Raw genomic sequence first — 27,263 nt, forward strand, 5'->3', positions numbered from 1 at the left:
AACTAAGCAACGCAATCACAGCCATCTGACACCACTTGGGACATGGCCCTTCCTAGTGATGAATAAGCATCACTTTAAACATTTGAGGAAAGTATCAAGCTCCATCTTCAGGAAAGGAGTTCCAGGCAGTCAAGGGGATTGAAGTGATCTAGATCCTTGTGGTGGACTGGTGATCCACACTCTCAAGGGTCAGCAGCCTTTACAACGCGGGCATTACCATGCGCTGCCATTACTACGCTGCTTTTACAACGCAAGTCGTTACAACAACTTGCGCTGGAGGGCGCTGTTGGATAGGGAATAGTTTAATTTTCTATTCCAACTCCTTCCCTACTGTAACGTGGGCTGGAGTTGGAATAGAAAATTAAACTATTCCCCTATCCAGCACTTACAGTGAAGTCGTTGTAACGACTTGCGTTGTAAAAACAGTGTTGTAATGGCACGCGTGGTAATAGCCCGCGTTGTAGTGACATACAACCCTCTCAAGGGGGTCAGTGGTTGACTGGGGAGAGGTAATCAGTATCACCACGAAGGAAGAAGTGATCAGAAGCTTTACAGGGTGAGAACCCTCAAGAGGTAGGAGAGTATGATCTTCTGTGGCCAGTGAAGTTCAGGATCCCAAGAGATTTGATGCAAATACCTAAAAGGGAGAGGTGATCAGAATTCTCAGAGGGGAGAGTTGATACGAATCGTAAGATAGAAGTTGTTGATAAGGCTGCTCTGGGGGGAAAGGTGACATTGGGTGTTACAAAGTGTATATGGTCAGTTTCCCAGCTTTATATAGGACATTTATGAGGCACATGTGAACTATAGCTATTAAGAAAACATACAAGGACAGACTTTAAAAAAATGGGATAACCTTTTCCAAAGTATATAAACCAACTCATGAAAAATAAGGTAGATGTTGGTCCAACGATGGAGGTTAAAGGGAATTAGTGATCTGGATCCCCAGTAGGGGCCCATGATTAGAATTCTTATGAGTGGTATGAAGTGCAATTGTAACAATGAATCCAGTTGGTTATTGTATCTGTCTCAATATGGAGATTATAGAAAAAGGAAAAATAAGTTATACATTAAAAAGTTGTGGACAAGTTTGTTTTTATTTCCTAGTGAGGCAGGAAGGCTAAGAAATGGAAGGAAGAAAAGAATGAAATGGTCTTGATTCAAAGTTTTGCTTTTTTGACACACTGAATCTCCAAAAGCATTTTGTTCCTATGTAGTGGTGCAGCGACCACACAAAAAGGCAGTTTCTCCCAAGAAAATTGAAAATTAAAGGGTTTTAAAAAATAATGCACCAGTGTAAATAATTTCTGTGATTCCTTAGATTCCATCTGCACTACTGTGACCCTTATTATGAGTGGCCTATCATAATCTGCTATTTCGATGTGAGTCTAGGAAGGGCAAATAAGAAGGACTCACATTTTGGGAGCAATAACATATAGGAGTCACATTTCATTTACTGTACTTGTTTTTCCCCGGAGCTTTTGATGAAACACAATAGAGCTACCATATTCCTCCAAACCTCATGATTACAATGAGACCTGTACCATCAGAATTATTGTGCCACTTGTAATGAAGGCCCAACTATGATATCCCCGGTGAAAAAAAGAGAAGACCCAGATAATGACCACTCAGATCTGTGCTCCAGGTCAGGTGTGTCGGAAGCTATAGAAAAACCCAACAGAGATCTGAAAGACAAGCAGAGAATACCCCCTACATCATCTGCGGCATCCCCCAGGGCTCATCCCTCAGCCCAACACTGTTCAATGTCTACATGGCCCCCCTCGCACAAGTGGCCCGCCATCACGACCTCAACATCATCTCCTATGCCGACGACACACAGCTCATCCTCTCCCTCACCAAGGACCCACACACCGCCAAAACCAACCTCCACAAGGGAATGAAGGCCGTCGCCGACTGGATGAGGAGCAGCCTTCTGAAACTGAACTCAGACAAGACAGAGGTCCTCATCCTCGGACCCACCCCCTCAGCCTGGGACGACTCCTGGTGGCCGACCACACTGGGAACAGCACTGACACCCACCGACCATGCACGCAACCTAGGATTCATCCTCGACTCCTCCCTCTCCATGTCTAACAGGTCAACACTGTCTCCTCCTCCTGCTACAACACCCTCTGCATGCCGCACAGGATCTACAAGTGGATCCCGACCGAAACAAGAAGAACGGTGACACAGGCCCTCGTCAGCAGCAGACTGGACTACGGCAATGCACTCTACGCAGGAATCCCAGCCAAACACTTACGACGACTACAACTCATCCAAAACGCCTCCGCCCAACTGATCGTCAACGTCCCCCGCCACAGCCACATCATCCCCCACCTGAGAGACCTACACTGTCTCCCCGTCGACAAGAGGATCACCTTCAAGCTCCTCACCCATGCACACAAAGCACTTCACAACGCCGGACCAGCCTACCTGAACAGCAAACTCAGCTTCTACACCACCACCCGCCAGCTCCGCTCCGCGGGTCTCGCCCTCGCCGCTGTCCCCCACATCCAGCGAACAACCTCCGGCAGCAGGTCCTTCTCCTACCTCACCGCCAAGACCTGGAACACCCTCCCGACCCACCTACGGCAGACCCAAGACCTACTGGCCTTCGGAAGACTCCTCAAGACCTGGCTCTTCGAGCAGTAGCGGCACTCCCCTCCCCTGAGCGCCTTGAGACCCTCACAGGTAAGTGGCGCGTTTTACAAGTACTCGGATTGATTGATTGATTGAACACAACATTTTCTCACTAGACACCCCCTTATAATTCTCTTCGATACATCAAGGACATAATTCATGCAAACATACAGTAGATATTTCTGAGGGGTACATTTGCCCCAGACATACCTTTATCAGGCCAAAGGTGTTCTCTTTCGGCAGGCTTGCCTGGAGGTATAATACCTCTCGGAACACCCCTGGTAGTTCCAAAGCCAGCTGGTCTGGGGGAAGCAGAGTCGCCATTGGGCCAAGTGTCAGTAACACCTGTTCACGGATCTACAGGATGTAACACAGAAGAAAGTACATGCCTTTGACCTCTATATGTGTGAAGCAAGGGGAAACTTACTGTTTTTGTATGGCAAAATACTTGTGGTGGAGTTGCATGTTTATGTCAGGAAGTTCTTACCATGGTCAAAAGTTAACATTTCTTTCCTAATTGGAGAAGTCACAGTTTCTTGTTTTATTCATCCCATTTTACAATGACTTTGCAGAGGAAGCCAACTTGCCCTATACTCACAAGACCCATGTCATTTAATTTACTCCCATGTCTGGATTTAGGCCCACATGCATCCAAGGAAAAATCGGTCGCAAACAGGCAGATTCTCCCCTTTGCGACCGGTATTTTGGCATTTGGGATGCATCATCCCAAATGCAAAAATCGCAAATTGTGATTGCACTTAAGGACTCACAAATTGCAATGCCTTGAATGCAATGCAGGATGCCTTTTAAAATAGCGATTTTGCTATTTGGATCCGCTATTTACAGAGAAATTATACCGGATGGTAAATACCGAAAATATTGAAAAGTGCACTAAAGTGTATTTTTCAAAGTTGTAGGTTACACACACACATGCCCTTGGGGCATGTGTGTGCGCAACACGTGTGCACAGTTCAATTTCAGGGGTGCAACAGGGTGTCCTTTTGACAGCCTTGTACCCTTGAAATTGCATGTGCAAGTTCCCAATCATTTCTATGGGCCTGTAGGCCCATAGGAATGAATGGGAAGCCATTCCTTAATTGTGACTCGCAATTTGTGAGTCGCAAATAGGGAATGTTTAGGAATATCTATTTTTATAGCAATTCCTACATGGATAGGCTTGTGTGATTCATTAATTGAGATTCCTTAATAATCGCAATTAAGTAATCGCAAAAGCCGACCTTGATGCATGTGCCAGTTAAAGTCTTACTTTCTGGTAATGGTTAAATAGTATTGTTGACAACTTCTACGTATGAAAGACAGCATGGCATATGCCTATGAGTAAATTCAGACAGGATGGGTAGAATGGATTAACCTAAACCCTTTGTACTTTGGGCTGAATTCTAATCCATCACTCTTTTGCTCAGTTTGCCACTACAGATAATGATGAACAGTTTGCAAATCAGCTTCGGTCATTCTACAATAGGAGAATTCCATTTGAAGCTAGTATGTTTGCACTGAATGTGAGTATATGCAAATTCAGACAATGTATGGCTGACTGGGCCTCATTAGTGCCGCTCTGCATATGGCCTATAGCACAATGGACTAGGGCATCCGCTTGTTGATGCAGCCACCATGATAAGCACTTAGGCCGTCTCACTTAGAAAAAGAAGTGATGAATGGAGTTCTAGATTCAATCTAAGCCATTGGTAATTAATTTGGATTGAATTCAAGTCCAAAGTCTTTTGTTGACTTTGCTACTAAAGACAGTTAGTGACCAACCGCATGGTATTAGTCTGAGCCACCTTCCAGTAGTAGCAGCCAAGACCTGTTTAGTTTTTCTCAGTGAAACACCATAGATGCTCACTCACTGACAGCTGCATACCATTTATTACCACTGTTCATGCAGCGAGAGGGGCATCTTGATCCTCACAAGGCTCCATCTTTTGTGAATCATGGCACCTTCCTCAAATGATCCATGGTGATAAAAGGGATATTATATTTGGCATGTTAGCACATTTTTATAATGTATGTGGTACTGGGGTCTCAGTAGATAATAGTAGCATGCTTTGTCTCTCTCAAGAATCCGTTCTGACTTGAAAACTTACCTTGCACTTTTCCTTGGTGTTCATGCATGGTATGTCAAGATAGACCTTGCAGATAACATAGCCCTTCAAATATTGGGGAACAAGCTTTGCTTCTGTGCTCCGGGCAAATGCCCAAGTTAAGGATTGAAAGGCTGCAGAGAAAATACAAATCAGTTCTGCCCGGTTGCCCACTTATGCTCTGTCTATGCACACCCTTAGCCCTACCAACTTTCCCTTTCCCCAGAATGCAGGCTTGTGGTTCATGAAAATCAAGGGCAGGGTGGGCAGCTTTTAATGACTTTTGACACATTCTAATACCTCAGCTGTCACTCAAAATAATACAGAGCACATCAATTTTACACACAATGTACAGAATCTGATCATTTTATGAAGAAAAGCAAAATCATTTCTCAGAGATTAATTTAAAACCCAGAAGATTTTGGAAAAATTCTCAGACAAACTCTGAGGCTGTTGATTAAAATGATACATACATATAAAATTATCCCTGGTGTTTTCTGAAAAATTGAAAGTATTCTTGCAGTGGGTGCTCGCTCCATCCAGTTTCAGAGAAGCTTCCTAATAGTTTATACTTACCGCGGCAGAAATACCAACACTGGGCGAAAGTTCTTGCTTTCTTCATGATGGGTAGAAAGCGTTCAAGGATTAAACCCTCAGAATACTTCATTATGGACACTGTGAGGTGACAACAAAAAAACACAGCTCAGACTGGTTGCATAGTGGAGGCAAAAGCCTGTGGTGCCCGGGTGTACACAGGTGACACAGCAGTGATGGGAGTCCTGTAGTGCCCTTCAAACTGAAACATACAACAGATAGACCTTAGGACTGGGATGTACTTTGAATTGAATGGTTTGCGTTGCTCCCTGGGTGGGAGGACGTCTCCAATTGCACTTATTTATATTTAAATAAATTATTCACTCTTTTAAATTATTTTCCAAATCAATTTTATTCATTGTTGCTTTTTAATCCATTGTGTCATATTACTTTCTTCAGTAATACAAAGATGTGTTCTTTTCACACATTAATGCCTTATCATGCCCAAAGGAGTGCAATTGGAGATGCCCTCCCGCCCAGGGAGCAACGCAAACCGTTCATTGAATTCATCCTCATACTCAGGAGGATTTCCCAATTTGCACCAACGACCATAACACCGATTGAAATAACATAAGTACACAGGAGTGCTACGGTCCTTATATAAAGGGAGAGCCTTGGGTTGCACATTGGGTGTACATTGGAGTGAGATGAGTGGCCCAACAGAGAGAGGGTGCGACCTTTGGCCTTCTTTCGATCTGACACAGGCGGCACACAAAGATTTAGAAGAGTACTTTTTTAGGTCCTTTCTGGAGACTAGCTGTATTTCCGTGTAGGAGATCTAAAAGGAGGTTCTCTTTATTCTGTGATCTCACAGTAGTATCTGGTTACTGGTGTTTCAAGTACAAGAGGCCATACTTGTTAGAAGGGTTGCTCATGAATTCCCTAGGCCCTGAACCTGGGAGCATCAATTTCCCCAAAATTAGAGGTCAAAAAGTAAAACGGAAGTGGAAAGGGGGGGGGGGGGGTAACGAGTAACAATGATGTCACAGAGAGAGTACCATATATACTAAGTTAAATTCTGCCAGAAATTGTATGGATCAGTAACTTAATTTAAAATGTTCAAGTGAGACAGGCAAAGAAAAGTACTAAGTGGAAAAGCTGGAGCTGAGAACCAGATTGGAATATACATTTCCAAGAAGCAGGCAGTAAGCAGGCTGACGGCTCAACAGTCTTTATCTGCTCTTAACCCCTATGGTTCTAAGTTTAACTGCCAGAACTACTGAGGTTGATATTTCACAGTGCTGTACTCTCCTAACCGGAGACCCATGTCTGTAGGTATCACTACCCCATTGTGCTTTGAACATCATCTATCTTGGATTGTGTGATAATTGTACCAATAGTGTCCAACAGAACTTACTCCATTTCCCACTTCACTTAGCATGGTCTTTCCTGATGTAAGGATCTCTCAAATGCCAGGCAACTTACCGTGACCTTGAATGACTTGTTGAAGGCACAATGCAACATATGGATGTGGGATGGCCTCCTTCTCAAAAAGACCCAGGATGTTCCTAAGTACCACGTCGGGAAGCCAGCGAGCAAGCTCCACCATCACTCTGCAGCCGACTTTCTCCACGTCTGTGAACTCAGACAGCTGCCAAGATGATGGGAGATCAGTTAGCAATGAAGACAGACTGCTTTAAAAAACAATCCCTAGTATCAAACCGGCAGACCATAATCTTTAATTCTGTAGAATGTAATATCTAAACTTGAGGCTAGGAACATAGCTGTTGTCAAATACTAAGGGGGAGATTTTCAAACCATTTGCACTGGTTTTGTGCCACAAAAGTGGTGCTAACCAGTGTGAATACTTTTTTTGCTATTTTCTTTCCAGCGCAAAACTTGATTTGTGCTGGAAAGCACCCTATAAGCAGCGCAAAGCACTGCTTTGCGTTACTTTGCACCGAGGGGGCTTACATGGGTGGTACATGGGCTTTCCCATGCAACCACCCAAGCCTTTTGATGCAAAACCATAGTTACAAAGATTTGTAAACATGGTTTTGCAGCAAAAGTTAACACCCTTCCAAAGGAGGCGCTAACAGGAGAAATGCTTTAATTTCTCTGTGCTTTTCCAACTTTCCATGCATGCTGCACATATGCAAAGTGAGAAAAGCTTTGCATCATGCCTAGCATAGTATTTTCTACAGGAAGGGTACCATTCCTGTACAAAACCTATGCTACACTCTTGCACGCACCCTAGCGCTGCAGCACTAAGGTGTGTGCATGGTACACAGCTGCTAATATTAGCGCCGGCACAAGGGAAAGGGGGGGGGAGATAGCCCCTCCCCTGCTCCCTCTCTGTCACGCAACGTAGCACCGCCTCGCTGGGGGCTGCGCGACTGTTTAAAAGATCCCCCTAACTGTGGTGCCAAAAATCCCTGAATATGATGTCTATGACTGCAGTTGGGAGACCGCGAGCTCAAGACCCATCATCAGTAAACCTTGAATACAGTGCCAGAAGGTAGAAGGCCTGAGTAGCCCAATGCATAATGCATGTATGTGTGTGCTGCATGGAGTAACTGCACTGCAATACTGAAATGAGTGCAGTGTGTGTTTGAAGATAGATGGTCTATGCAGACTAAAGCGCATAGCATGTATGTATATGTTGCATGGAGTAACGCATTACAGCAATGAGCACTTAGGATATTATTTAATAAGATGTTTCACAGGTGCACTGAAAGCATACCACAAAATTACTCTGATCAAGTGTTTACACATCCCTTAGTAAATGCTATGTGCCTGAGTGGTGAGGAAGGAACATCATAAGATCTAGGAATATTATATAATCTACCTGAGAATCAAGACATTCCCCTTTTTTACTAATTCAGTGGGCTTCTTCTTTATGAGGGAAAGAATCCTGTAAACAAGATTGAGATGGTCAGGATTGCTACTCCTCACTACACTCCTCCTCACTCCTCATCTCTCCTCGCTACACCACAAAAAGGGGATGCTTGTCAAACAAGTGATCAATGAGCCCACTGTAGCGTCTGGGATGTGGAGGAGGGATAGTTGTGGGGGAAGGTATCTTGTCACCTGAAGGATGGCAGATATGACTTGAGCAGTTGTTACTGGGTTTTTTGTTTGTCTCTTTGTAAGAGTAGTGAGTTCACTTATCCTAGACAGTGAAGCTTATTATCTATAATTTCCCTGACGAGGGGAACCTCAAAAGTGGCTGACACAGGTCTAGATGTAGGTGAGCCTGCAAAACGTCTACCGGATCATTTCTATGCATTGCAAACTTGTTGCACGTATTGACAGCCAAAACATTGACAAGTATATAAAGTTATAAATATAGATTATTTCAACTTTGTTAAACTCCACATACACATACCTATGACATTTGTATCTTTACTGTGCATGAATGTTGAGTTAATAGTAAATCTGTACTTACCAATTTACACTTTCACAATATTTGTTTTTTAAAATATTTTTGCTAAGATATTCTTGTAGAAAATATTTCTGTAGTTAATATTGTTACATACAATCTTTTAAGCAGCTAGCCTACTTTAGATATATTGTATACCCTATTAATGCATTAATAAATGCTCTGACCACTGAAACATGGATGCTAGTATGAATAAACAGCAGTAACTTTCGATCTTAATTGAAACTAATGAGAACTGTCCCACATCCCTCGTCTAGGTATTCCTAATCATGTCTAACTCATGGTGCTCCTGTGGTGAGCTAATTGCCCCGTATCTCTGAAAAGATTGTGTAAAGTCAGAAAGTTCCTGAATTTAGATAATCTGGTAGAGACTATCACAATGTTTCCAAATTTGTTATTTAGAAGCATCTACTTCTCTGACTCCACAAAAATAATTACATTATATGGTAGAGAACTAGTGTTGCCAACTTATATGCAGATAAACATGTGTTATCAGTGTAGGCAACAAAACATATTCTGAAACATCTGAAAACAGCACTTATCTCTTGCTCCTTGTGCTTCTAAGAGAATTTGAGCCAGATCCCCATAAAGATGACAATTCGACCCTCAACACCTCCATACTCTCGCCACTGAAACATATGCCCTCGAGGGACATGACAAAAGGCCTAACCCGGCATGGAAAGTCAACTCGAATTACTATCTCCATCGAACTATACATCCACAATCGGCATAACCGATTGTTTAACTCACTTGGAGAGTCAACTCGCTATGGTATCAAATGGTATCAACAACATCAGTAAGATTCTTAAAACCCACCCTGCATATGATTGACAATCAAATAGACCCTTTTCCAACATCACCAGCCAATCCCTATGTTTATCTCAGACCCAGATGAACAGCTGACACACAATTCCCCTCGATAACCAATTTCACAGGCCGAAATATCAAGCCCCATGATGTTCCTAAGGGAGACAATGGATCTAGCGAAAACATACAACCCTACAACATCCCTGGAGACCCCCACCTTCAAGATATATGTGATTTCTGGAGTAGAATGAGACCTTGCCCTCCTTAGTGTGCCAGGCCACCAGCACAGTACATCAAAATACCTACGGCACCCCTCTCCCAGAAGCCCAAAAGCAGCAGCAATTCAAACTGCATGCTCATAAACTGTAGATCGGCCATCAAGCATGCACAGAGCTGGCAAAAACCATCCTGAACAACAACCCTGACATCACATTCATCACAGAAACTTGGTTAAATGAATATTCCTATATTATCCTTCCAATCCTTTTTATTATTATGCAACTTGTACTGCGTGCATCTACCCCCGAGTGTTTACAGGCACAGGATAATGCACAGGTCCAATGCGAAAAGCTCAAATAACCAGGTTTTCAGACCCTTATGAAAGCTCAGGAGAGGATTACAATTCCTTAAAGCAGAGGGGAGAGAGCTCCACAGTTTAGGGCCTAGATTTGCAAAGGGGCAGACTTTTATGTGGGTTAGACAAAACCTCGGTACAGAAAACAGTGTTTGATTTGCAAGTTCTTAGAGAGCGAGTTGGCTGGTAGGGAGCAACCAGTTTCTGACTGTATTGAGGTCCTAAGCCATGTTCAGGGCCGACTGGCCGTAGCGGGCGTTTTCCCAGTGAGTTGGAGGGGTTTGGGACGGTTTTAGACCGGTGAGGGTTGTTTTTGTTACTGGGGGTCAGGGTCAGTTTTGCAGCAGTGCTGCACAATCATCCCCCTGTAACACAGGCACTGCATCAGTGTTTCCCACCAGCAACCCCCCCACCCACCCCAGGCTGGTCCGACATAATTGCCAGGGCTGGTTTGCGTTCCCGGTCTGGGCCTGGCCATGTTTTGCTTTAAACATAAAGCACAATGCTTTAAACTCAATGCGCTTGATGATCCTCAACCAATGCAATTCAAGAAGCATATGGGGGACTGAGGCAGATTTTGATAAGTGGAAGAGCAGCCTAGCTGCAGCATTTTGCACCACCTGAAGGTCGCTTAACCAGGAATCATGTTAGCGCCTAGGTACAACACATTAAAATAGTCTGGATATGATTAGGGCCCGGATGACCGTTCTTTGAGCTGTTAAAGGGATCAGCCAAAGAATCCTTTTCAGCCATCGGAGAACTGCAAATCACGTAGCAGTGAAGCTAGTCCTGATTTCACTGGGAGTTTATTATCCTTGAGAATGCCCAGATTTTTCACCAGAGGAGACAGGGTGGGCAGGGTCCCAAGGGACTCCAGCTAAAGTCTAGAATCCCACAATGTGAGAAGTTGGCCTGGTATAATATGTCCACTTATGTAAGTGGGCAACCTGCACCATTCCAGGCAACCCTTATTGTGACTTAAGAGGTCTTAGACAACCTTAGAAAGCTTTCTAAGTGGTAGCTGCCGAGAGCAGCCTTCAGGCATAGTCCATACGGAGTATAATGCAGCTTATTTTAACAGAATGCAATCTTATAGTATCAATTAAGTGAAAAAGATCCACACAAGGTATTATAAACATATGTATTTATTATATAATACTCTCTAACACATTTAGAATTCTCCTACCTGGAGATAAACACAATGCACACAATACTTTGCATAGAACTACTGTAAATAGCACAGAATACACAGTGGGCCCTAAGGCATGGGTACTCACAAACTTTCTCTCGGGGGCCAAATTTACACTGTGATTTGTGTCCGAGGGCCGCACCAGTGGGGGCGGGGTCAGTGGGGGAGGGGGCGGGGCTACAGCAACAACAAAAAAACTAACCATGAGGTTGATCACTGGTCCCTGCAGCGGGCACCTTCGTCCACTGAGCCACCAGACCCGGCATACACACATCTCTCTCTCTCTCTCTCTCTCTCTCTCTCTCTCTCTCTCTCTCTCTCTCTCTCTCTCTCTCTCTCTCTCTCTCTCTCTCTCTCTCTCTCTCTCTCTCTCTCTCTCTTTCTATCTCTGTCTCCCTCCCTCTCCCTCCCTCTCACTCTCCCTTACTCTGTCCCCCTCCCTCTGTCCCCCTCCCTCTGTCTCCCTCCCTCTGTCTCCCTCCCTCTGTCACTCCCTCACTCTGTCTCCCTTTCCCTCTCTCACTCCCTCACTCTGTCACTCCCTTTCCCTCCCTTCCTTTCTCTCCCTCCCTTTCCCTCTCACTCCCTCACTCTGTCTCCCTTTCCCTCTCTCACTCCCTCACTCTGTCTCCCTTTCCCTCTCTCACTCCCTCACTCTGTCTCCCTTTTCTTCTCTCACTCCCTCACTCTGTCTCTCTTTCCCTACCTCACTCCCTCACTCTGTCTCCCTTTCCCTCCCTCACTCCGTCACTCTGTCACTCCCTTTCTCTCCCTCTCTTTCCCTCCATCCCTTACCCTCCCTCCCTTTCCCTGCATCCATTTCCCTCTCTCACTCCCTCACTCTGTCTCCCTTTCCCTCACTCGCTCTGTCTCCCTTTCCCTCCCTCACTCCCTCACTCTGTCACTCCCTTTCCCTCCCTCACTCTGTCTCCCTTTCCCTCCCTCACTCCCTCACTCTGTCTCCCATTCCCTCCCTCACTCCCTCCCTCTGTCTCCCTTTCCCTCTCTCACTCCCTCACCCGGTCTCCCTTTCCCTCCCTCCTCCTCTCCTTCCCTTCCTCCCTCTCTTTCCATCCTACCCTTTCCCTCTCTCACTCCCTCACCCGGTCTCCCTTTCCCTCCCTCACTGTCACTCCCTTTCCCTCCCTCACCCTCACCCTCCCTTTCCCTTCCTCCCTTCCTCCCTCGCTTACCCTCTTTCCCTCTCTTACTCCCTCACCCGGTCTCCCTTTCACTTCCCTTCCCTTTGTTTCCCTTTGTTTCCCTCTCCCTCTGTTATCTCACCCTGCCTCTGTGTCAGCCCGGGCGGAGACAGCTTCGGAGCACACACACACACACACACAGCCGCACCAAGTGCATTAACAGGTCTTTAAAAGACCATTAGCATGTTAATGAGGTTGTGTTGTTCACCTCTTAGCGCCCCTGCAGCTCCACTCTAACTATGGCAAGAATCGCCCAGCCGGCCCCCACAGAGCAGCAGAGTCTCCGAATCGCGCTGCTGTAACTTAGTTTGCAGACACTCTTTTAAAAAAAAAACAATGTAAACACTGATATGATGTGTGCAAGGTCCACGGGCCGCCAGGGAAGGCTTGCCGGGCCGCCAACGGCCCGCGGGCCATACTATGAGTACCCCTGCCCTAAGAGGATGCCTGACCATATACTAAAAAAGTGGTATAAGAACCACGACTCGGGTCACGATAATGTAGAGAGATCGTAAAAGTGCTGGAGACCCAAGGAACCACCCAAGGTGAGTAATGGGGAACCCCATGGAGAGCGTGTGAAGCGTGGGAATACGACAGCGTGCTCCATACAGGGATACGTGTAAGTCTTTGTTGGATTTTTAAAGATTAAGGCCCCTTCCCAGTGCACCCTGAAGAAACCCCAGGGATGCTGGGTGCAAAGGTGTGAATTGGTGTTCAAAACCGAAATTGAACACAATGCAGGACTTCAGGAAAGTGCCACTGCTGAAGAAGGAGAAAGGGTCCGGTGGAATTCGAAGGTGGATTTTAGATGAGAGGTACCTGCAAGCAGAGGGGACAGAGTCTATGTCACTCAGGAGTGACCAGGAGACTTGGAAGACGAATGGCCTCCGATGTCGGATGTTACAGGGGAGATGACAACGACCTTGACTCTGCAGCTGTGAGGACCAGGCAATGGTTAGGAAGACCAGGAGCCATTCACAAGCTGTCCCACGTCGGATGTCGAGTGCTGAGGGGTTGGTGTCCGGTGGGAGCACCAACAAGCCTTGGCAAAAGCAACTATTGCAAAAGTAGAAGAAGGTGCAATGTTGGAGCCAGCAAGGTCCAGGGGACTCACCACAAACAAGGGAGTCAGGGCAGGCCCTGAGCAATTAGGAGAGCCCAAAATAAGCAAATTCTCCTGCCTCCGAACCAGCACCGCTCCCGCCAAGCCAGGGACCAGCAGCACTCACCTCAAGTGTATCCTGCTCAACACCCGCTCCGTCCACAGAAACGCCGTCGAACTCTGGAACCTCCTCGACACAACCTCACCAGGCGTCGCCTTCCTCACAGAAACCTGGATGAATGCCTCATCAGCCCCCGACATCGCCATAGCCATCCCGGAGGGCTACAAGATCACCCGGAGGGACCGCGTCCACCAAACTGGAGGAGGCATCACCATCGTCCACAAAAACACCATCCGAATCACGACCAACTCCGACAACACCCTCACCGCCACCGAGCACCTCCACTTCCAGATACACACCGATCCCAAGACCACTCTCAGAGGCACCCTCATCTACAGACCCCCAAGACCATGCACACAATTCAGCGAAGCAATCGCCGACTTCATCAGCCAGCACGCCCTTACCTCCTCAGACTACATCCTCCTAGGAGACCTCAACTTCCACCTGGAGAACAACAATGACAGCAACACCGCCGCCCTCCTGGACAACCTCACCAACCTCGGACTCAAGCAACTGGTAAACACCCACCCACTACGCCGGTCACACGCTAGACCCCATCTTCTCCTCCAGCAAGCACACCACCTTCAGCCACTCCACCGGACTACACTGAACAGATCACAGCTGCGTCCACTTCAACTTCAGGAGAACCACGACCCACCACCACCCGCAACAGGTTCCCCGCAGAAGCTGGAGCAGATTACCGCCGACCAACTCACCACCTCCCTCAGCCATAACCCTCCCACCAACACAAGGGACCCAAACGAAGCAGCCCGCAACCTCACACAGTGGCTCACCAACTGTGCCGATGACCTTGCGCCACTGAAGAGCCCTCCCAACAGACCCGGCAGCAAGAAAGCCTCGTGGTTCACCAACGACCTCAAAAACTCCAAGAAAACCTGCCGCACCCTCGAGAAAGCCTGGCGCCACGGCCAGACAACAGAGAACATGACAGCCCTCAAGAACGCCATCCGCAAACACCACCAGCTGATCCGCACCACCAAAAGGATAACATTCAAGGAACGTCTGGACAACAACACCCACAACAGCAAGGAACTCTTCAACATCGTTAAAGAGCTCTCCAACCCCAGCGCCTGCAACAACGATATCACACCCTCGCAAGACCTCTACGACTCACTCGCCTCATTCTTTCACCGCAAGATCGCCGACATACACAACAGATTCGGCGCACAGACCACACACCCAACCACCGAACCAGCGCCCCCCACCACCACCCTCTGCAACTGGACCCCGATCAGCACCGAAGACACCACCCGCGTGATGAAAACCATCCATTCCTGCTCCCCCACCGATCCCTGACCACACCATATCTTCAACAAAGCCGACTACATCATCGCACCCCAACTCCGGGACATCATTAACAGCTCCTTCGCATCAGCCACCTTCCCGGAGAGCTGGAAACATGCCGAGCTCAGCGCCCTCTTGAAGAAACCCACCGCGGACACCATGGACCTCAAGAACTTCCGCCCCATCTCTCTCCTCCCTTTTCCTGCCAAAGTCATCGAGAAGACCGTCAACAAACAACTCTCCGCCTTCCTCAAGACTAACGGATCCCTCGACTCCTCGCAGTCCGGTTTCTGAGCAAACCATAGCACCAAGACCGCACTCATTGCAGCTACCGACGACATCAGGTCCCTGCTCGACAACGGGGAAACAGCTGCACTCATCCTCCGGGACCTCTCAGCAGCCTTCGACAGCGTATGTCACCACACCCTGATACAACACCTCAGCAACACCGGAATCCAAGGAACAGCCTTGGGGTGGATCATCTTGTTCCTCGCCGGAAGAACCCAGAGAGTCCGCCTCCCCCCGTTCCCATCCGCGGCCACCAAAGTCATCTGCGGCGTTCCGCAAGGATCCTCGCTCAGCCCCACCCTCTTCAACGTCTACATGAGCCCCCTGGCAGCCATCGCACGCCAACACAATCTGAACATCATCTCCTACGCTGACGACACCCAGCTGATCCTCTCCCTCACCACTGACCCCACCACCGCCAGAGCCAGCCTCCAGGAAGGAATGAGGGACGGCGCAGAATGGATGAAACTCAGCCGTCTGAAACTGAACTCAGACAAGACGGAAGTCCTCATCCTGGGACCATCTCCCTCTGCCTGGGACGACTCCTGGTGGCCCCCTGCCCTGGGCACCGCCCCCAAGCCAACGGACCATGCTCGCAACCTGGGCTTCATCCTGGACTCCTCCCTCACGATGTCCAAGGAAGTCAACGCCGTCTCGTCATCCTGCTTCAACACCCTGCGCATGCTCCGAAAGATCTTCCGGTGGATCCCCACTGAAACCAGGAAGACAGTCACCCAGGCCCTCGTCACCAGCCGACTAGACCACGGGAACACCCTCTACGCTGGAACCACAGCCAAACTCCAGAAAAGACTTCAGTGCATACAGAACGCCTATGCACGACTCATCCTGGACATCCCTCGCCACAGCCACCTCTCTGCCCATCTGAGAGACCTGCACTGGCTCCCAGTCAACAAGAGGATCACGTTCAGACTCTTCACACACGCACACAAGGCTCTCCATGACATGGGCCCCAAATACCTCAACTGCGGCCTCGCATTCTACACACCCACTCGCCAGCTTCGATCCACCAGCCTCGCCCTCTCCACCGTCCCACGAATTTGCAGATCCACCGCCGGAGGATGATCCTTCTCCTACCTGGCGGCCAAGACATGGAACTCCCTCCCCACCCACCTACGGCTGACCCAGGATCATCTCTCCTTCAGGAAACAACTCAAGACCTGGCTGTTCGAGCAGTAGCGACTCCCCCTCCCCCCAGCGCCTTGAGACCCTAGCGGGTGAGTAGCGCGCTCTACAAATTTGCTGATTGATTGGTTGAACGTGACCCTCATCTCGACCCAAAGGCCGGAGGCACTGGAGTCGCGAGAGGACCTCAAGCAGCTCATCAAAAGATGCAGGCCATGATGCACACGATGCGGTGGGGCAAACATGCTGGTCACTCGAGGTTGGGGCTACTTGGAGCCCGAAGATCTTCTCTGAAGGAAGCCAACAAGCCTTTGCAATTGCAAGTTGATGAGGTACATAGGGGTTCAGGGATTGCAGCCCCCACGAGGGATACATGCCTCAAACTTGGTAAAAGGGCAGGGCAGGCCTCAAGAGTTGTCGAGAACCACCACTTGTGTTGCAGGACCTCTTGGAGTCCGGAGAAGCTCAGGATCAGCAGACAAGTCGACTTAGTTGTGGTGCCTGCGAATGCAAAGAAGTGACTCCTTCACTTTAAGGGGGATTCCTTCTGGTGTCTTTGATGCCACAGGCCTTGGAAGGTTCCTGTATGGTGCACAGGAACAGATAATCCAGCAGACTGGAAGGTACGAAGTTGAGCCTAAACAAAGTCCAGCGAAGTCCAGAGTGCCCAGTTGGTAGAAGAAGAAGTGGTGTCTGATCTGAATCGATTCGACGAATCCAGGGACCCACCCACAGGTAAGCCCTTAAGAACCCTAAGAAAAGGGTTGGGATGATTCAGGGGGCCCTCCCAGGGGAGGGTCTGGACAGAGGGAAGTTACTCCCATGTCCTTTGTCCAGTTTTGCGCCAGAGCTGGAGCCAACGGTTCCCAAAGCTGGCTTGTACTGGACTATGCATGGGGACACTAAATGTGCCCTCATGCAGATTGAGTGGCGCTGGCAGCGCATCCACCCAGCCCCAATACACTAAATCCTGTCTGGGAGGTGGTCACACCTCCATTTGACAGGATGCCTATTGTTCTGCCTTCCCATGCTTCAGCTTTGCTCAGCAGCAATAGGGCAGAATCATGTCTCTGGTTGGCAGCAACCATTGTGTGCTTTCCTTGCCTGGGCCCCTTCCCTTCCCCGATCTTTCCCCCCCACCTCTCACTCCTTACACGCAACTCAGGTGCCACCTACAAGTCTTCCCCGATCTTTTCCCCCCAAGTCTTCTCCTATCTTTTCCCCCACCTTTCACTCCTTACCCGCACTTCAGGTGCCACCAACAAGTCCCTTGGGATCCCACCCACGTCCCCGCCCTTGATCACTTAGCCTCCCTCACTTTGTATCACCCCTCCCCAAGCACCCATCACCACTTACCACGCTCTACACCCTCCTCACTTTTCATCTCATACCTTTTCAATTGCTGTGTTGCTTTCAGTATGGAACCCACAGGTACACACTCCTACAACATCATTTACCCCTCGAACCTCACTAAAAAATCAGCGAAACGCTTTAAGCACAACTTCATAAAACTGCCCCCTGAAACTCTTTTTGCCGATCCCTATTTCTCAACACACAATGGGATTACTCCCTCTGATTTCATTTTTCACACTAAGCGAAGAGCCCAATGGAGGAAAACTTTCCTTAACTAACTCTCGATCTCGTCCTTGAGGAAAACCGCACATGGTATTGTCTTATGTATCTGCCCCTCACAACTCTTCCATGCGACAGCAACTATCACCATATACAATAACGGAATTATCCTCATCCAAGCCACAGACCGCAATCTGAATCTCCTTGACAACATCTTCCCCTCCACTAAAAACCTTGTGTGTAAACCCCAATCAGTCACCCAATCCGCTCCCAGCGCCAGCACACATTTGGTTACATCACCTACCCAGAATGACAGCCTCCCCCTACAACCTCCCTGTACACCCCCGATATTGGCTTCCTACGACACCTCCACCCAATCTACCCCTCCCACCAATGCACCACAACTCACCCTTCCAATACCACCATCTCTCCTTACATCTCTCCACCACCTTTTCCTCTTACGGCATCAGAGTCTTACGATTCCACCCATTTCCCGCCCTCCGTTATTACACCTCACTTCTTTACACAAAAAACCACCTAGGACGCATGATATCCTCGCCTCTACCCATCAAGTTCTTCTCTGGCTTCGGAATCTCACGACACCTCCACCCACTTTTCACCCGCCATCTTCACATCTAACAACACCTCAATTATCCCACACTTTCTTCCTCCCAGCATGGACAATACAGCATCTGTCCCTCTAACTGATTCTGAACCCCCTCAGCATAAAACCATTGCTCCCTGCCCCCCTAACAGCAGTATCTCTCCCATTTTGACACCCTGGCCTCTTTATGTTACTCCCATCAAGTACTCTCCCCATCACAGCTACCCCCTCCGAGGGCATGAGATATCCCTTAGCTCGACACCACAGCACCTCATTAATAACACATTACCTTCTGTGCACCCTCTGCTCCCAACTACCCCAACCACCCCCTCAACTCTCCCTGCTTTACCCTCCACTCATCCAAGCCCTAGCATTTGACCACCTCCAACTATTTCCATACCTGCACCACACCTGCAGCCATCCACATACATAACAAAGCCTCCAAACCTACTCATAACCTTACCTGAATCGAGGAAATAATGTCTGCTCTCCACCGAATCAAAAAGGAACTCCAATCCCTTAAGGAGGTGATATGGAGACAACCTTCGCATAATGTTCCCTTCAGAACCTCTAACTCGAACGAGCGCCCACATCAAATTACCCACCACACCCCTAATCCCACTCCCTCCAGCTGGAAAACAGTTCCCCACCACAATACACCATCTTGCCTAATGCGAAGCATCAAACACCTTACAGAGAGCGATCTGCTAGCTCTCCTTCATTCCTATGATCCTACGCTCACGATAGGCCCATCCAATACTCAGATGAGCATACCCACTATCGCCCTCAATCCATTCAGATCCGAGAGACTCAACAATAGAGGGGTCATCGATAACAACCTCAGAAATGTCCCTCTCACCCCGGACCCCTCCTTTGCCCTCATCACACCCTGTCTTAAATGCACTCTCCTCAACTGCCAATTCGCCCCCAGACATGCTGCGTAGATAGCGGACCTCATCATGTCACAAGAACTATACCTGTTAATGTTAACTGAAACCTGGCTAACAGAATCCTCCACCCCTCTCATCTACATTCTAGTACCCCCTAACTACGACATCATCAGACTGGACAGAATCGATAAGATAGGTGGCGGTATTGCCTATATACATCGTAGCAACATCACTGTTAACAGATCCATATCCCCGGCTTTCCCCTCTTGCGAATACATTTGCCTTGACATTAGCAGCAACGGCAAACCAGCCTGCTCGCTTCATATCATCTATCACTCACCAGGCGACAACCTCATCTTCACCGAACACCTCATGGATATGATTACAAATACCCACGGGTGACAAAATACACAAATATCCCTTGGCGATTTTAATCTCCATTGGAATGACAACAACGACGCAGTGGTCAACAGCCTCATAAACTTCCTTGAGGATCTAGCCCTCACCCAAATCTGCAATAGCCCTACTCATCTAACAATCTCCAAAAGTGACGTAATTCAGTTGGAGTCGATTCAACCCTGCGACTGGTCAGACCACCATATCATCACCTTCTTCATCAAGGAAACAGTTAATCTCACCTCGGTTCAGTCCACACAACCTAAGATTTGGAAACGAGACCTGAAAAGACTCAACCCCTACACACTACCCTCCTCAAGCTACAACCTTCTTCGGTCACCTGCTGAAATCTCAGACGTCCACGATCTCACTAACCACTACCTCAACTCTATGGCCGAGATAATTAATGTGGTAGCGCCCCTTCAACTAAAGAGAGTTTCCACTAAAGACTCCAAGCCCTGGTAGACTGACCTGCTTAACGAGGATAGACAGTCTCTCAGAACCCTCGAACGTAAGTGGCGATCAGTCCCATCTACTAATCACCTTAAATTTCTAAGGAAAAAAAGAAACACCTATTACAAAAAGATCAAGCGCACTAAAGCAGACTTCTTTAGTCACCAACTAGACCAAGCTAGAAATCGTCCCAAAAAACTTTTCGAGTTAATCAAAACTCAATCTAAAGAAGCACCCAAACGGCTACTAGATGCAGCCCAACCACATCCCATTGTGAAGAATGTTCTGCTTTCTTCACTCTGAAGACTGATAACATCGAGAAAGATCTACTAAACGATCTACTATTTTATTCGGTGCCACATTCATAAACCTCCCCTTCACTACCAACTTCCCCACTCCAAAGCTTGACCTTAAGAACAAAGCAACCTGGTCATCCTTCGATACCTACCCCGAAGAGGCCTTAGGCAAGATTCTCAATGCCCTAAAGCCCTCCGACCACCTCATCTATCCACTCCCTGCCAACGCGGTTAAAGATTTAACCCCTTTGCTTCTACCTCTATGGACCAAAATCATCAATAGCTCACTTCGACAAGTCCGCATCCTAGACTCCCTCAAAGTCGGACAGGTTACACCTATCCTTAAGAAACCAACAGCGGACCCCACGGAACTTACCAACTACCGGCCTATATCCAATATTCCTACCCTGGCCAAATTACTTAAAAAATTTGTTCACCACCAATTGACAAAACACATTGATCACTTTGACCTTCTTAACAACCACCAATCAGGCTTCAGAGCTGGTCATAGCACTGAATCAGCCATGACACTCATTATCAACGATGCACTTCAAATCCTTGGCCAGAGCGGTTCATGCCTTCTCATCCTTCTTGACCTCTCCTCAACCTTTGATACGGTCAAACATGAGAACCTGCTAGACCTTCTCAAACTTAGAATGGGTCTATCAGGATCAGTGTTAAATTGGTTCACTTCTTTTCTCCATAACCGTACACAACATTTTTTGGTCAACAACACCCTCTCCAAACCAGTACCGGTAACGTTTGGTGTCCCACAAGGCTCCTCACTATCCCCGACTCTGTTCAACCTGTTCGTGAAGCCTCTCACAGAAATTCTTCAGGCTTCCAACATGCAATATCATATGTACGCAGACAATACTCAACCTTATCTTAAGATCAACACCCTTGATGACATTAAACGCCTTAACACCACCCTCACAAACGCCCAGACTTGGCTGGCAGAAAACCACCTCAAACTTAATGCTAAAAAAATCGAATTCCTCCTTAAAGCTCCACCCGCCAAAATTCCTACTATGCAAGCCTTGATCCAACATCTTACTGCTCTCAACGTTCAACTTACCATTGTTGGCTCTGCAAAATCTCTGGGTATAACTCTAGACAGCAATCTCACCATGCAGAAACCTATTAGCAATGCTACAAAGGGAGCTAACTTCCAAATTAACACTCTGATGAACTTGAAACCCTTCATTCCAGTCAATGACTTCAAGCTGGATGCACAAGCTCTGGTTACACCTCGAGTGGAATATGGAAGTGCCTCTTTATGTGGCCTTCCGAAAGCTTCGACGGCTTCCGCTGCAAGCCTCTTTAAACGCTGCTGTAAGACTCATCATTGCCTCAAAAAGAAGCTCCCACTTCTCCCCAGACTTAAAATCCTTAAACTGGCTCCCGCAGGAAGCAAGAATCCATCTTAAAATAGCCTACATGACACATAAGGCCTTACATTACAACGCACCCAGCTACCTCGCACAGAAACTGACAATCTCTGGTGGGTCAAGGTCCTCAAGGAGTGCAGGTAACCTACTACTGAAACCTCAAAGATTCAAAAAGAAGAAAACATATAAACGATCCTTTTCGGGCATGGCGCCAAGGATATGAAATACTCTTCCACCAGAAATCAGACTGAATGCTTCTACCATCTCTTTCAAAAAGGAAGTTAAAGCAATTCTTATGTCAAAATGTACCTGATTATAAGCTACGTTTTTCTGTGTGTTAGAAATGGGGTAGCCAATTCTACGGGGGTAGCATGGAGCAGAATGGGCAGGCCAAACTCCTGAGGAAATGTGTGAAGCATCCACGCAGTACCCACAGACGACACACCAGGCACACCACAAAAGAGAGACAACACCACTTCTGGTTGGAAAAATAATAACTTTTGTATTAGGTCCAACCTGCAAAAGTAAAACATAGTAAAGCACAGTAATCACAATAAGGCAAGAAAAAGGTGAGTCCATGAGTTTCCAGGCTGAAATAAAAAGAACGTTATCAATTGGCATGAAACACAGGATTAATACTGCAGGGAAAACGCAGGCCTTAATCCTTAGCATAACCTTAGCAGTAGGCTTTAAGCATACAATAGAACATTAGGCATGAACACAGCATGACTCGCATTAGCACCTGCTGCAAAAGGGAACAAGAGGCACGCAATCTCAATATCAGGCCTAGGCAGGCATAATCACATCTACCATGGGGGCAAATACCTTTGGCCGGGAAAACATTAGGCATGAATGAAACATGAGACAGGCATACCCATTAACATAACCAGCCTTGGCACCGGCATCAGGGGAATCAATAACCCTTTAGAACATCCTGGAGGGCTTAGACACCGGGGACCCTATACCTGCTGATATTGGACTCTAGAACTGGCACAGTCTGCTGGGGCCACACGTTGCAGGTGCCCGCTGCCAGACGGGACACCTGGAAAGTCAGTCTGGTCCTTGGGGGCGGGCACTGACCAAATGCCCCGACACACCCCCAACCCTCTCACAATTGAGCCCCACTCACCGGGCTCTTTGAGATGTCTCTGGGCTCCTGTGTGGCTCTGTAGGTGCTGCAGGGCTCACTCACCACCAGGAGCCATGCAGGCGTTGGGCCGCTCTCTTCTGGGCAGGCGCGGGGCTTCCCTTTTCGACCGGGAGCCCCGTGGGTCACAGGCAACACTTTCCCGCGGAACTGGGGCCCTCCTCAGCCCCTCCTTGGAGCCCCGACAGAAGACAGCTCTTCTCCCAGCTTCACCCCGGGCCCCTCCTCTCTCACGGGGACCCAGGGCTTTAGTTGACCTCTTCTCGCGTCTCGGCCGCCGCTGCCACTATGAAGGGGGCAACAGCGCTTCACACACCCAGCAGGGCAGTCTTGGTCACGGCGCTCTGGGGACACAAGGCAGTCTCCTGCAGGCCAGCGCTTCCAGGCACACAGCGCAAGGGGGGGTGCAGACAGTCCCAGTAGCAAGCCCTAGGGTAACTCTTCTCACCTCCTGGGTGGTGTGGGGGTCCAGTCCAAGGCGCTCCTTCCCTTCCAGGCGCTTCTGGGAGCAGCCCTTGTGTGGCACAGGGTCTCAGCACTTCAGGGACCTAGGGGGGCCCTCCTTCTTCAAGGGCCCAGGGGACAGAGCAGTAGGCACTTCCTGGGCCAGGTCAACAGTCAGTGGGGGCTTCATCAAAACAGGGCAGTAGGCTGACACCATCCTCCACTGCAGCGTTGCCCTCCTCCTGAACAGCAGCCTGAACTCCTGAAGTGGGGCTTCCACTAGCCCTGGGGACAGTAGAGGGGTGATGGATAGGTGCAGGGTCCAGCACACAGGCCCAAGTGGCGGTTCCCCTGACAGCAGGTCCCCTCACCTTCCTGTACCAGCTCTGTCTCAGCACATGGTGGAAGATCCCCCTTATTTATAACCCACTCACTCCTCCTCCCAGACAGTGCCAGAAGCTACTGGAATTCTCTGGCGAACTGGTTAAAACTGGCTCAGGGGGAGGAGTAGAGCACCCTGGGTGCCAGGCTTTCCCTCCAAAAGCAGGGGTGGCTGGGTACCTAACATCTATACTGCTAACCTACTGCAGTCAGGTGGAACAACCCACAGCCATAACATTCATTTTAAATGCGACACCTCACCAGGGTACATGTACACAATGGGGGGGATTGACAAGCGCTCACACCATTGCATGACATTACACATTGAACAGGGCATCTCATTCCTCACATGGCCTATACAACTTTATTAACCATTGGGGAGACATCCTAAATTGGGGGGTGAAAGGTGAAAGATTTCGGGGGAAAAGGGCCAAGTCCAACACTGAGACTCAATAGTTTCCTTTGCTAATTTGCCTTTCTGTGTTAAGGATCAGACTAAACATCCTTATCTCATTTTTCAGCCCAGGACTTTTTATTAACTATGATGCTCCTGTCATGTACTCTACTCTTTTTACCCTGTGCACAAACTGTTCATGTAATGCATGATCTTTCCTCCATAGAATTTCCTTTTAATTTGTTATGCTACTCGTGATTTGTTATGCTATGCGTGATTTTTCCTTCTTTCATTGTTATGTATAACTAGCCTTGCTGATTGGAAAGCGCCCTGATATCTGCAAGGATCTTGTCCGCGCTATATAAAACCTTCAAAATAAATAAATAAATACACTAATAGAAGGCTGGCACCAGGAACACTGCGAGGCTAATGGAGGGCTTTTCCAAACATGATAAGATTTGTTGCAACCAGTTTTGAGATGGTCATCGTGTAATTATGCAGTGCCCCTCTTTATGGTATATGGCTGCTTCACTTACAACCTGGGAGAATGGACTCCGTAGGCTGTAAGGGTATCCTGCTCATGCAGCGGTACCCTCACACTTAGAACAACACACCCTGCCTTCAGGATTGCTAAGGCCTGCTATAGGGGTGACTTATAGGTTTTAAGTACAGTGCCCCTAGATATAGGAAACCTATATCTTTGTTAAGGGTGCTAGCACCATCTTATACAGGCTGCAATGGCAGGCCTTTAGCTCCATTTTGAATGGTCTCCCATTGGTGGCATAATGCATGTTTCGGCCCATGGGGGACCTCTGGGGTACCTATGCCCTGGGTACCTTAGTACCATATACTAGGGACTGATAAGGGTACCCAGTATCCAATCTGGGATCTACCTAAGTACTAAACACAACAATTTAATGGAGAAAGCAGATAGACATGGTCCTGATTAGCAGGATCCCAGTCAGACTAGCCAATAACAGCTTAGTACCAGGCAAAAAGTGGGGGTAACTCTTGGAAAATAGGATCTGATTCTTATGGTTACCCCAACTGTTTGCTTGATGTAGTACTGTTTTGACTAGTCTGACCGGGATCCTGCTAATCAGTAGCCCAGTCTATCTGCTTCCTCCCTAAAACTGTTAAACTTTGTACTAGGTACACTCCGGGTTGGATACTCGGGTAGCCTTGTCAGACCCTAGTACATGGTACACATATACCCAGGGCATAGCTCCCCCAAAGGTTTTCCATGGGTTACAGCAGGTATTATGCCAACCATGAGAGACAATGCAAAATGGAACTAGAGTCCCACCATTGCAGTCTCTGTAAGTTGATGCATAAATCACTTACGAAAGATATAGGTTTACTATATCTAAGGGTCACTGCACTTAAACCTATAAGTTACCCCTATAGCAGGCCTTTACAATCCTGAAGGAAGGGTGCTTGGGTCTAAGTGAGAGGGTGCCCCTGCATGAACAGGACACCCCTGCAGCCTACGGAGTCCATTCACCCAGGTTGTCAGTAACGCAGCCATAGGCTAACATATAGTGGCATTACGCGACTGCGTGATGACCAACTCTAAAATAGCTGAAACTAACCCTATCGTGTTTGGTATGAAACATGTAGGTAGCATTCCACCACTCAGAAGCGAGCTTCATGGGGTCCCTGATGTTTCCAGTACCAGCCTTCTAGTCCTGGACAGCATAAAATGGTTGCTGCCGACCAGAGACAAATATCTCCCCTCCTGCTGCTGAGCCAAGCTTGAGAAGAGGAAGGAAGGACAATAGGCATCCTGTCACAGGGAGGTGTGATCACCTTCCAGACAGCATTTGGCATATTGGGGATAGGTGGGTACACTTGCCAGTGCCTGAAAGTCTGCATGAGGGGCACATTTGGTGTCCCTGTGCATAGTCCAGTTCAAACCAGTCCTGGGAGCCATTGGCTCCCACTCTGGAGCGAAACTGGACAAAGCACCGGGGAGTATCCTCCCCATTGTCCAGACCCTCCCCTAGGAGGGTCCCCTGAATCTGTCTAACCCTCTCCCATGGGTACTTAAGGGCTTATATGGCTGTAGGTCCTTAGATTCGATGTGGACAAGATTCTGAAACCAGAAACCACTGAACTTTGACAATCTGGACACTTGGACTTCGCTAGACTTCGTTTGGGCCTGACTTCATTTCCCACTCAGTCTGCTGCGTCCTCTGTGCCTGTGCACCAAACAGGATCTTTGCAGGACCTGTGCAGCATCAAGGACAACAGAAGACAACCTCCCATGGAGTGAAGGAGTTACTCCCCTGCATCTGCAGGCACCACATCACGAAGTACCGGTCTGCTGCTCTCCAGCTCCTACTGACCCCGAAGATCCCAGCAACACAGGATGTGGGTTTCTACGTTCCTCGAGGCCCGAGCTGCCCTCTTACCAAGTTTGAGGTCAGAATCTCTTGCGGGGGCTGCAAACCCGAACCCTGTGCACTGCATACTTTTGCAAGTGCATGTGCTTGGTGAGCATTCCCTAACAAGTGCATTGACCTATTGATAGCCCCAACCTCTGGCACCATTTCATACCTAGATCTTTGTTCTCCTTGCACTAGTGCTCCGTGGGCTGTTGTTTTGTGAAATCATTCGAGGTCCTCTTGCGACTCCTGTGGGTCCACTTGAGGGTCAACTTTACTTTAATCGAGCTTCCCTGGTTGCTCCAGGCTTTTTCCGACTCCCCTGTGCTTCGTGAGTCTCCTGGGCCTTGCTGGTCCTCCTCACACACTTCTTTGGCCTCTTGAGTGGGTTGCCGTTGCCAAGGCTTTTTGGTGCTCCCGCTGGACACCGACCCCATAGCACTCAACATCCTTCATGGG

The 27,263-nt window shown here is 48.2% G+C and overlaps 1 protein-coding gene across 1 annotated transcript in view; it reads right to left on the minus strand.

Annotated features, from left to right (window-relative positions):
- Positions 1–27,263, minus strand: part of LOC147708652 (uncharacterized) — a 334,370-nt gene that overhangs the window by 274,571 nt on the left and 32,536 nt on the right. The window contains exons 2-5 of the mRNA XM_086925378.1: positions 6,762–6,927; positions 5,319–5,417; positions 4,746–4,876; positions 2,851–2,997 (exon numbers count right to left, since the gene is read on the minus strand). Coding sequence (XP_086781504.1) covers positions 2,851–2,997; positions 4,746–4,876; positions 5,319–5,417; positions 6,762–6,885 — 501 coding nt within the window. The 5' untranslated portion in view covers positions 6,886–6,927. The remainder of the gene's footprint in view (positions 1–2,850; positions 2,998–4,745; positions 4,877–5,318; positions 5,418–6,761; positions 6,928–27,263) is intronic.

Source organism: Lissotriton vulgaris, chromosome 6 (assembly GCF_964263255.1).
Source record: "Lissotriton vulgaris chromosome 6, aLisVul1.2, whole genome shotgun sequence".
NCBI classification, from domain to species: Eukaryota; Metazoa; Chordata; class Amphibia; order Caudata; family Salamandridae; genus Lissotriton; species Lissotriton vulgaris.